Source organism: Hyperolius riggenbachi, chromosome 9 (genome assembly GCF_040937935.1).
Source record: "Hyperolius riggenbachi isolate aHypRig1 chromosome 9, aHypRig1.pri, whole genome shotgun sequence".
NCBI lineage: Eukaryota > Metazoa > Chordata > Amphibia > Anura > Hyperoliidae > Hyperolius > Hyperolius riggenbachi.
In genome coordinates this window covers 11,545,095-11,557,437 of record NC_090654.1, presented here as the reverse complement: position 1 = coordinate 11,557,437, position 12,343 = coordinate 11,545,095, and the positions used below count along the sequence as shown (strand labels likewise).

General features: G+C 46.7%; 1 protein-coding gene across 1 annotated transcript in view; it reads right to left on the bottom strand.

The window, feature by feature from the left end:
* Positions 1–1,798, bottom strand: part of LOC137532430 (E3 ubiquitin/ISG15 ligase TRIM25-like) — a 93,622-nt gene extending 91,824 nt beyond the window's left edge. The window contains exon 1 of the mRNA XM_068252912.1: positions 1,027–1,798. Within this exon, the coding sequence (XP_068109013.1) occupies positions 1,027–1,798 (772 nt within the window). The remainder of the gene's footprint in view (positions 1–1,026) is intronic.
* Positions 1,799–12,343: the final 10,545 nt, after the last annotated feature.

Below are 12,343 nucleotides of genomic sequence, written 5' to 3'. Positions count from 1 at the left end.
ATACTGCCAAGGACCACCTGCTCCTCGGGTGGCTTTACTCAAAGTCATTACTGTTGCACCAAACACTCACGATATATACAGGTGTCCAGAGGCTAGTTATACTTGGATTATCGGTGATTCTGCAGAACATCAATAATCAGGTATATATCTGTATTCTTGGTGATACTGCAGATCACCAATAATCAGATTCTCTCTGTGTGCTGACACCGATCGTTACATATGTATTAGTGACAGTTTTTGTAAAAAAAAATTTGTTATAAATAAAGATTCTAAAAAAAAAGATATACAAATACATTTATTATAATGTGACAGTAGGTGTAGAATTCCCCCCAGATATCTTTATACAACCTGTATATACACATAACCCAGCATGGAGGGGCTCAGTGAAGGTGTCAGTGAAGGTGTGGAGGTGTCTGATGGGGTCACACAGGGCATAAAAGGAGATCTGCCCGGCCTCATAATCCAGATATATCCTGACTCTATTACTGCAGATCCCATCAGGTAACCGGATCTCTTTCCTGTCATGTATCACTCCGCAATAATTACCATGCATGCACAAACCCCAGGACTTGTTATTATATCCAATCCCTGACTGCTCTCCTCTCCTGGCTATACTGGGGTAACACATCCCGACTATCCATATATCTGATCTCCCAACATCCACTTCCCAGTAATGTCGCCCTGAGGAGAAACTCTGGCTGCTCAACCCCTGAGGATAATACAGAAATCTCTCTGGTGTTGCTGGGCGGTTCTGCCATGGTGAGTAGGATGCAGTTTGCATGTCATCTAATATATGTAGCCAATTACCAGCTTTGTTTACATCCAGTAATATGTCTGCAGGCTGTCCAGGGATCCCCCCAGTTACCCCAGACATGATATCAGCCAGTCCTGTGTGTAATGTGTGTGAGATGCCGGCCACATCCAGATCCCCTCCATCATGGAGCTGCTCATCATGTCTGTCCTCCGTGTCACACAAGTCACCTGTGTGTGATTCCTGTAAGACAGTCAGTGGATCAGTCATGTTACACAGCTCCTCAATGTGACGCATCTTCCTGGACAGCTCCTCCTTCTTTATCTCCAACCGTCTGATGTCATCATCATAGGATTGTACCCACCATCTCCTGAGGTCTTTAAACAGGGCAGTTTCTCTCTTATTTCCACCATCTGCTTTTTGTTGTGCTTTTTTCCTGCGTTCCTCCAGACTCTGGACTCTTTTCATCAGTGTCTGTAGATCATTTCTCAGGCTCTTCTTCTTCTCCTCAGAGGCCACATCCAATGACAACATTTTATGTCCTACATGTCCCCCAATTGCAGAACAAGATGCACAGACACAGACGGCATCCTTAGTGCAGTAATACTCCAGGATCTTCTTATGGACGGAGCATTTCCTCTTCCCCAGGTCAGTGGTGGAAGGCAGTAAAGTGTGTCCCCCTGACATATCATGTGTCCTCAGGTGATGATCACACAAGGAGGTCTCACACTGCAGACAGGATTTAGTAGCAGGAACAGGAAAGACACAATAATTACAGAAGACCCCGGTCTGCTCCTGATCTGTCTCTGTAGCATGAAAAGTCTCACAGATATTATGTAATGTTGTGTTCCTCACCAGCTTAGGCCTGTTCAGGTATATCTTCTGACATTCAGGACATTTATATTCCTGTAGATCCTCCTGATGGTCCCAGGCTTGTGTGATGCAGCCCCGGCAGAAGTTGTGGCCACACGGCAAGGTCACAGGCTCTCTATAGATCTCCATACAGATGGAGCAGCGGAGCTCAGCAGTCACACCAGCAGACGCCATTGTCACACCTGGAAACCTGGGGGAAGTATTTCCCTGTCACGTATCAGTAAGGTAAAGCCTGTTGAACAGGTTTCGGTGATAAACATTGACACAATGGCCTCAATTCACTAAGATCATGCTAGAGATAATAAGGCAAGAGAAAACTTACCTCCACACGTGAGAGAGTTATCTTACCTCTTCATTCCTTAAGTTTCCTCTCCTGTAGTTAATTTACCTCCTCTGTAGTTAATTTACCTCCTCTGTAGTTAATTTACCTCCTCTTTAGTTATTTTCACACGCAGTTAATTAACAGCCTGTCTTTAACTCTGGAGTTATTTTAAGGATTGGAGAGTTAATTTAAAGACAGAAGAGTTAACTTTAGGCTTGCCTGAGGTAAAATGTTTCCTGAATACTACATGCCTTATCACCATGGTAACAACTCTAGAAGAGTTATTAAAGACAGGAGATAAGTTTAGTGAATTGAGGCCAATGAAAAGCATTTAGAGGCGTACAGAGCAGGGCCGGGCCGAGGCATAGGCTGGAGAGGCTCCAGCCTCAGGGCGCAGTGTAGGAGGGGGCGCACAATTCATTCAGCTGTCATTCCTAATCGTGTATGAAGCAGAAAGAAATAAGAAAATGGGATACATAGCAGTGACTGCAAGCCATATAACTAGATATTAAGGTGTTGGGGAGGTTGTGGGCCCTGTGGCACCTCTTAGTCTAATAGCAATCAGTGTGTGACAGCTGAAGTGGGAGGGATGGAGGGGCACACTTTGGTGTCTCAGCCTTGGGTGCTGGAGGACCTTGTCCCTGCTCTGGCACAGAGCATATTGCTGTAAAACAGTTTCAGGAGTTATTTCATATTTAAAGAGAGTCTGAAGCGAGAATAGATCTCGCTTCAGACCTCATATATAGCAGGGGCACTTGTGCCCCTGCTAAACCGCCGCTATCGCGCGGCTTAACGGGGGTCCCTGTCCCCCCAAATCCCCTCTGTAATGCGGGGGAGCGCTTCCGCATTGGGGCAGGGCTAGCCGCCTCAGCCCTGCCCCACGCGCGTCTGTCAGACGCGTATCTCCGCCTCTCCCCCGCCCCTCTCAGTCTTCCTTCACTGAGAGGGGCGGGGGAGAGGCGGCGATGCGCGTCTGATAGACGCGACTGGAGGCAGAGCTGCAGCAGTTAGCCCTTGCCTCCAGGAAGGGAAATTCTACGACCAACCTAGCGACCATCTTTGGGGGGTTGGGGGTGAAGGGACCCCCGTTAAGCCGCGGGATAGCAGCGTTTTATATATGAGAGCTGAAGCGAGATTTAGTCTCGCTTCAGTGTCTCTTTAACACTTTGTGGAAATAGGTAAGAAGTATTCATTTCTCCCGGCTTGGGGGGATCTGGGGGTCCCCTTATTAATGTACTGCTGTATCTAAGAACACATGTAAATTGTTACCATTGTTACTACCAATAACTGCATTAAAAAAAATAATTGATTTTCAACATTGATTTTCATGACAACTACTTTTTGACCTGTTCTTCTTAAAGGGAACCAGAAAACAAAACTTCCTCTCTGCTCTAAAAGAAAAGCAAAAACATGCCAACCTTTAGGCCTTGTTCACATTGCGTTCGGCTCGCATGTCCGTCCGTGGTATGCTTTTTTTTACGCGTTTTTTAGAGCGTTTCCCGGCGATTTCCTGCACGTTTTTTTGTAGGCATTTTTGTAAGCGCTTTTGCAGAGCACTTCCGTCTTTTGTCCTGGAAAAATATCAGAAACAATAAATACGTTTAAAAAAAAAACGCTCACGCAATCGCTTGCCAAAGCGATTTTGTGAGCATTTTGTGTTTTCCTATACCTTTCATTGAAGCAAATCACCTCAAAAATGGCCCAAGCACCGCTTTTCAAAGTAGATCGCAAACAAACCGCTCTGATAGAAACTCTTTCATAGAGTATCATTGCACAAGCGCTTTCAGGAAAATGGAAAAATCGCCCATGCATAAAATTTAACAAAAACGCCTATAATGTGAACAAGGCCTTAAAGAGACCATGAAGTGAAAAAAATTGATATAATGAACTAGCTGATGACCCAGCATTGATCGGGTATGTATTTGGCTGGTGTTGGCTCCGCCCACTTTTTCTAACCCTAACACACAAACACTCAATGACCAAGTTTGTGAGCTTTGGGGTCTTTGCCATCTAAAATGTATTTATTCCCATAGAAATCAAACAAATCAGAGAGGCTGTTTGTGGCTCTGCCCCTCTCCAGCATTTGAACCCCAGTCAACCACTGACCAACTGTAGCAGGTTTGAGTCATCTGCTATTAACAGTGTAAAAATGGCAGCAATTTAAATATCTCCCTTCAAAATCAACAAATGCATTTTGATTGGCTGTTATAGGCTCCACCCACTTCCCTGAATATTAATCAGTCACCCAGTGATCATCTGGGCAACGTTTGAGAACCCTGCCATTAACAGCGTAAGAATGGCTGCAGTTTATATTTTCCTAGTAAAATTTGTTTTTTGGCTCTGCCCACTTTTTTGTAACCTTGACACACAGTCACTGAATGACCAAGTGTGTGAGCTTTGGGGTCTTTGGCATCAATAATTTGTATTTTCCCTGTGAAATGAAACAAATCTGGCTGTGGCTCCGCCCCTTTTCTGAATTTGAGCCCTGTGACCCAATGACCAACTGTACCAGGTTTGAGGCTTGTGCCATTTAAGGTGGCCATACACTGGTCGATGTGCCATTAGATCGACGAGCTGACAGATCCCTATCTGATCGAATCTGATCAGATAGGGATCGTATGGCTGCCTTTACTGCAAACCGATTGTGAATCGATTTCAGCCTGAAACCGATCACAATCTGTTCAGCTGCTCCTGCCGCCTGTCCCCCCCCCCCCCCCGTATACATTACCTGAGGCTGGCTCCCGGGCGTCTTCTCCGCACTGCACCGCACCGCTGTTCTTGCTCCATCCCGGCACTTCCTGTGTTACTCCGTGACCAGGAAGTTCAAATAGAGCGCCCTCTATTTCAACTTCCTGGTCACCGGAGTGACACAGGAAGTATAAGCGTACACTGGGACATGCGGAAATGCGGTGCAGCGAGGAGAAGAGGACCCCGGAGCCAGCTTCAGGTAATGTATACATGCTCGGATCGGGCCCGAACCGTACGCCGCAAGCGACGCGCTCCTACCGCCGGCGATCGAGGGTAATTTCCCGCACGGCGCGATCGACGGACCGATCCGATTTCGGGAGGAAATCGGATCGGCGGGTGCATTTAGCGCAAGCGATTGGCAGCAGATCTGATCCCAGGATCGGATCTGCTGTCGAAACCGCCGTGAATCGAGCCAGTGTATGGCCTGCTTAACAGTGCAAGAATGGCAGCTATTTAAATATTCCCCTTGAAAAACAACAGGTGAATTTTGATTGGCTATTTTAGGCTCCACCCATTTTTCTGAGTATTAATCCCAGTCACCCAGTAACCAACTGTGCAAAGTTTGAGAACCCTGCCATTAACAGTGAAGAAGGGCTGTAGTTTACATTTTCCCAGGGAAATCTGTTTTTTACTCCACCCACTTTTTGTAATCTTAACACACAATGACCAAGTTTTGAGCTTTCAGGTTCCTCCTGGCATCAAAATGGTGTGAATGGAAGCAGTTTATCCAGCAAAGAAATCTGGCTGTTTGTGGCTCCTCCCCTTTAGTGAATTTGAACCCCAGTCACTTAATGACCGCTTGTAGCAGGTTTGAGGCCTCTGCCATTAACAGTGTAAGAATGGCAGCAATGTGAATATTCCCCTTGAATATCAATAGGTGAATTTTGATTGGCTGTTGTAGGCTCTACCCACTTTCTGGAATATTAATCCCAGTCACCCAGTGACCAACTGTGTCAAGTTTGAGAACCCTGCCGTTAACAGTGTAAGAAGGGCTGCAGTTTACATTTTCCCATGTAAAAAGTTTGTTGTTTTTGGCTCCGCCCACTATTTCTAACCTTGACAGCAGTGATGCATTGTGGGAGACATCATATGTGCTTGCCCATGGTGATTGAGAAGTTTTAATGGAAGGAACTGATTCTGTACAGAGTTGTGCTTTATGCACATAATGATATGAAATCAAGAGGATGTGTAATTGATTACTGCAATCTGTGTGCCACATGGGCATGACATAAGTCTGTGGTAGCCACAATTCTGTCAGATACATAGGGGTTTGTGCATCTCCCCCTGACACCCTGAGGAAGCGTCCAATGGTGAAGCGAAAGGTAGGTGGGCGGAGTTAAGCAGCATGTCTGTGGAGCCGTGTGGGCTGGGCTTCAGTGTCCTGGTAATCCCCGCTGATCCATCCCTCCATGGACTGTCGGGCTAACGTGGCAGCGGCTGTGTCCGGGTGAAAAGTGGGGAGTCACTGCGCCCATGATGTGCAAACCAGAGGGTGTCATTCACTGCTCTATGCAAGGCCCCACTGGCGGAACTTATTCCAATCAGCTGCAGCTCGTGACATCGCAATAGGAGAGGAGAGGAAACATGCTAGACATACACTGGTGTGAGATCCATCTGATTTATTTCCCTATTGGATGATAAAATGCTATGCTTCCGTATGAAACTCATCTTCTGCTTGCCAAGTGCTAAATTATCAGGATATACCTCCATCATCAGTTTGGAATTCCTGTCTTATACCATGCAAAGCAATGCAGAACTTTCTTAAAGGGGGCACGCTCTGTACTGTCACACTGGTGCCATAACAATATTGCAACACAGTGGGTCCCTCAACACAGGTTATCCTGCATAGCTATACTATTATGAGACAGCTGATCCTTTTAGCTAAACTAGCTGATTGCCCCCGGCGTTGCCCGGGTATGTATTTGGCTGGTGTCGGCTCCCCCCACTTTTTCTAACCCTAACGCACAAACACTCAATGACCAAGTTGGTGAGCTTTGGGGTCTTTGGTATCAATAATTTGTATATTCCCATAGAAATTAAATAAACCAGATAGGCTGTTTGTGGCTCCGCCCCTCTCCAGCATTTGAACCCCAGTCACTCAATGACCAACTGTAGCAGGTTTTAGGCATCTGCAATTAACAGTGTTAAAATTGCAACAATTTAAATATTCCTCCTTGAAAATCAACAGGTGATTTTTGATTGGCTGTTATAGGCTTCACCTACTTACCTGAATATTAATCTCAGTCACCCAGTGACCATCTGGGCAGAGTTTGAGAACTCTGCCACTAACAGTGGCCTGCAGTTTATATTTTCCCAGTGAAAACATGTTTTTGGCTCCGGCCACTTTTTGTAACCTTGACACTTCACTCAATGACCAAGTTTATGAGCTTTTGGATCCTTGGCATCAATAAAAAAAGATCTGATTGGCTGTTTGTGGCTCCACCCCCTTTTCTGAATTTGAACCTCAGCAGTGATGGCTCGAACCTCCGATTTTCGGTTTGCGAACCTCAAACGCGAACTTCTGCAAAAGTTTGCGAACCTGTGAACTTTGTGAACTGCAATATGTAGAAGCTTTGCAATAGACTTCAATGGGCAGGCGAGCTTTCAAAACTTCAAACACTAATTCTGGCCACAAAAGTGATGGAAAAGATGTTTCAAGGGGTCTAACACCTGGAAGGGGGGGGGCGGGGCATGGCGATGTGGGATACACACCAAAAGTCCCGGGGAAAATTACGGATTTAACGCAGAGCAGGGTTTTAAGGGCAGAAATCACATTGCAATGCTAAATTGGAGGCATAAAGTGCTTTAAAATATCTTGCGTGTGTATACATCAATCAGGTAATGTAATTAGTGTACTGCTTCACACTGACAGACCAAACTAACTGTGTAACGCACCCCAAACAGCTGTTTGCGTAGTGACGGCCGTGCTGGACTGGTGCGCACCATGGCCAGAGTGTAGGCCGTGGCGGTTTTCAAGCCCATATGGTCGCCGGGCTGTGGTAGCTCAACGATAGAACAACAGTGACTGTCCAGCGGATTGAACTTGGTCTGTCCACAATGAAGCAATGACCTTATTATCTTGGGTGTGCCCCCCAACACATTCATATAGTTGGTGGTCATTGCTTCATTGTGATAAGCCCCTTCACCGCGGCAAGGTAATGATCACGAAAGGGAATTGATACATGTACATATCTTTTGTGTTGTTGTTGCAGCCGCAGTGCAGCCAGAAATATTAGGCAGGTATGTACACGCACCAGAAAAATTATTATTGTTTTTGTTAGCGGCTGCTGCTAGCAGCAGCCTTAAAAATTCAGGAATCCACCTGGAGTCCTGGACCCTGTTGGTAGTGGCGGAGAAGGCAGTCAAGCGGCCTGCAGGCAGAGATGCTGTGTGTGGGGACTGGCTTAGTCTTTGGGCAGGCAGTAGCCCTCCAGGATCCATGCCTCATTCATTTTGATAAAGGTGAGGTACTGAACACTTTTTTGACCTAGGCGACCTTCTCTAACTAACAATGCCTCTAGCTGCGCTGAAGGTCCTTTCTGATAGGACGCTTGAGGCAGGGCAAGACAGAAGTTGAATGGCAAATTCTGACAGCTCTGGCCACAGGTCAAGCCTGTGCACCCAGTAGTCCAGGTGTTCATCGTTGTTGTCTACATCCGCAGTTAAGGCCAGGTAGTCGGCTACTTGCCGGTCTAGGCGTTGGTGGAGGGTGGATCCAGAAGGGCTAAGGCAAGGCGTTGGACTAAAGAATGTCCGCATGTCCGACATCACCATGAGATCGCTAGAGCGTCCTGTCCTTGCCTGCGTGGACACGGTAGGAGGAGGAAGATTACTGGCAGTGGCACCTTTATACCGTTGTGCTGTGACATCACCCTTAAACACACTGTAAAGCATTGTTGCCAGCTTGTTTTGCAAGTGCTGCATCCTTTCTGCCTTCTGGGTATTTGGTAACATCTCCGCCACTTTGTGCCTATACCGAGGGTCTAGTAGCATTTCCACCCAGTACAGGTCATTCCCCTTGAGTTTTTTTATACGGGGGTCCCTCAACAGGCTGGACAGCATGAAAGCCCCCATTTGCACAAAGTTGGATGTCAACCTACTATCCATCTCTTGCTCTTCCTCAGTGATGCCAGGTAAGTTCTCCTCCTCCTCCCAGCCACGAACAATACCCCGGGAAAGATTAGCAGCACAAGCTGCGACGCCTGCTGCGGTTGTTCTTCCGCCTCCTCCTCAAAGAAAAAAAACGTCCTCACCTGACTCCTCTTCCCCAGATGACTCTTCCTCCTCCTCCCCCTCCTCTTTGTTGCCGCAGGTGTTGATGACAAATCTTGTTCTGGTTGTGATGGTGGTTGACACAACTCTTCCTCCTCTTCCTGTTCACGCTCCTCCACAGCTTGATCCACCACTCTACGCATGGCACGCTCCAGGAAGAAAGCATATGGGATCAAGTCACTGATGGTGCCTTCACTGCGACTCACCAGGTTGGCCACCTCCTCAAATGGACGCATGAGCCTGCAGGCATAACACATGAGTGTCCAGTACCTCGGCAAGAAAATGCCCAGCTCCCCAGAGCCTGACCTAGCACCGTAGCTGTACAGATACTCGCTGACAGCTTTCTCCTGTTGTAGCAGGTGGTCAAACATCAGGAGCGTTAAATTCCAGCGAGTCGGGCTATCGCAAATCAAGCGCCTCACTTTTAGCCATAGACCCGGAACAAGCATGGAGCAGATCAGGTGTTTCTGACATTATTTTTAGATCTGACAAGATTAGCTGCATGCATGTTTCTGGTGTGATTCAGACACTACTGCCGCCACATTCATCTGCAGGACAGCCAAGCAACTGGTATTCAAAAGTTCAAAAAAGTGTCTGCGCTCATACGGTGTCCTGGGGAGATATCGCACACACTTCCTTCATGTAAGTCAATCCAACCAGTCCTGATTGTCTCTGTGTGAGCAGCCCTCAGGGGAGATATAGAATGGAAAAGAAACAGAAAATATATATATAGTGTAATATTGTAAAGGACCTTCTGAATCCTCCACCTAGCGCAGCTCACTAAAAAAGACAAATATTGCGCTCACCAGATGGGGTGGCTGCTCGATTACAAACAGCAATATGCGCCTGTTTTGATATAGTCACACGAACAATCTCGTTCTTCCTTGGCTGCAGTAGCTTCTGATCCTGGATTGGCCTTTACCTCATATGCATGGGAAAAAAACACACAACATAGTGCAGTATTTCTATAACTTTCCACACCTCCACCGTCTCCTTTGTGCAAACACAGCACCCGTGCACCTCACCCTCAAACTAATGTAGCACACTGAGGGACACTATTGCGCTCACCAGATGGGGTGGCTGCTCAGTTACAAACAGCACTAAGCTTGATTATTTTCCATTCTATATCTCCCCTGAGGGCTGCCCACACAGAGACAATCAGGACTGGTTGGATTGACTTATATGAAGGAGGTGTGTGCGATATCTCCCCAGGACACCGTATGAGCGCCGACACTTTTTTGAACTTTTGTTGAGCAATTATATTATAATGTTGCGAACCGGTATTTGGAGCTTTGAGGACTTACCTAATAGGAGGAGCGCAACACCTGTGAACATTGTTTACATTACTGTTTATTAAGCAACTGGTATTGCTTAAATGGAAATATATATGGCAGCCTCCATATACCTCTCACTACAGTTCTCCTTTAAAATAGACTTTTGTTTTAGAATACAACTACAATCCAGCCTGCTGTAGCTTGTATTTGTGGAGATTTTCAAACCACAAACACACAGTAGACTGCAAATAGATGAGCAGTAGCTAGTTGTGAACCTGTGGGCCCCAGTGCAAGTTTTGCATTGCCCCCCCCCCTCCCCCCCCCCCCCAAGCTCTCTATACATAACAATTGATACGGCGCACCAAAACCAATCAAGGACAACCACAGTGTCAGAGGTGCAAAATAGGGATGGGAAACAGGGTGTTAATGATCACTGCTATTCTAATCAGCTATAGAAGTGAATATTATCAGCACAGGACCAATAAAGAGCTAATACTGTGGTTGAGGGTGGGCCCTCTAGCCCAGGGGCCCTGATGCGGTGGCTACCTCTGCACCCCCTATTGCTACGCGCCTGGTAGCTAGCTAAGTTCTCTCTACTCCTATCGCATCCACTAACTCTTCCCAACAGAAGCTGGTGTGTCAGAGAGCTAGCCTTATACTCGGGGCTGTCTGTTGTCTGATTGGTTGTAGTTATATGGTTCCTGGGTCAATTCTGCAGCTAAGAATCATGGGAGACCTGATATGGGGAGAGAAGACATTACTTCCTATCAATTGTAAAATTTTCATGCTAAGCACATGTTGAATATAGCAGTTATTTTCTAAAATTAGTATTTGGGCGAAAATATGGCACTTTCTCTTTAAAATTCACTATTGGGCGAAAACGCGAAAGTTTTTAAGCTAATTTTGCAAAAATTCAGCGAAAGCAAAAACTGGATTTTCGATGCGAAAATGACTTTGGCGAAAATTCGCAAGCAACACTGTTAACACATTCATAAGCAATGAATCCTGTTTTCAGCTTTATATTTTTTTATAAAGAAAAATTGAGGGTTGTGAGGCATCGCGGGAAAGCAGCCGCCTCTACTCAGCCTGAGGCGGCTGCTTCCCTCAAGGGCATGGCGGAGTGCGGAGAAACCGCCGCGTCTGACGCAGACATGGCCCTGAGACACCGCAGAGCGGTGCTGGTGTGGATGGGACTCATAGTCCCTCTAGATTCAGAGTGACGCGCGTGCGCGCGGAGAGGCAGAGCATATATGGCAGCCAGAAAAAGGTCAGGTGACCTGCTCGGTCGTCTGACGACTAGGCCACTTCTCATTGGTCCAGCACTTAGGGAGGTGCTGGAGAGATGCCTGTGTATATATTCTGCCGGCTGTTCAGTTGCTGGTTGTCTGGAGTTGCGAACACAACGTGGTAGCACTCAGACCTTAGTCAGATCCTAAAGTGTGCAGGGACCAGCTGGAGCTGTAATCCTACACTTAGCTAGATTCTGTTGATAGCTAGTTTGATTGTGATTATCTGTTATGACCTTTTGGCTTGCCTTGAACTCTGATCCTGTACCTCGATATTTCTGATACTCTGTTGCCGAACCCCGGCTCGCCCTAAGACTCTGCATCTGCCTCCTGATTCTGTACCTCGATAATTCTGATACCCTGTTGCAGAACCCTGCCTGTTTATTAAGACTCCGCATCTGTCTTCTGAATCTGTACTTTATCTGTCTGTGTGTTTACGACCTGGCTTGCCCGACCTCGAGAACCGACCTTACTGTTAGAGGCGGTTCCCAGTCCTGTTAGTGACACCTCCTCCTGAGTGTCACTATCGGAGAGTCCTTCCTATCTTAGCCTGACTCCTCCCTCCTAGGAGAGTTCAGGCCTTCGGAAGGAATCCGTGCAGTTCTCCTTACTGCCTTGAGGCCTAGGCCTCTTAGTGTTACAGTTACACCAAACACTACACTCTACTCAGGTGTCCAGAGGTTAGCTAATATAACGGATTATCGGTGATACTGCAGATCATCTATAATCTGGTATATATCTGTATTCCCAGTGATACTGCAGATCACCGGTAATCAGATCCTCTCTGTGCTTTACCGTTCGTTACAAGGGTGGAATA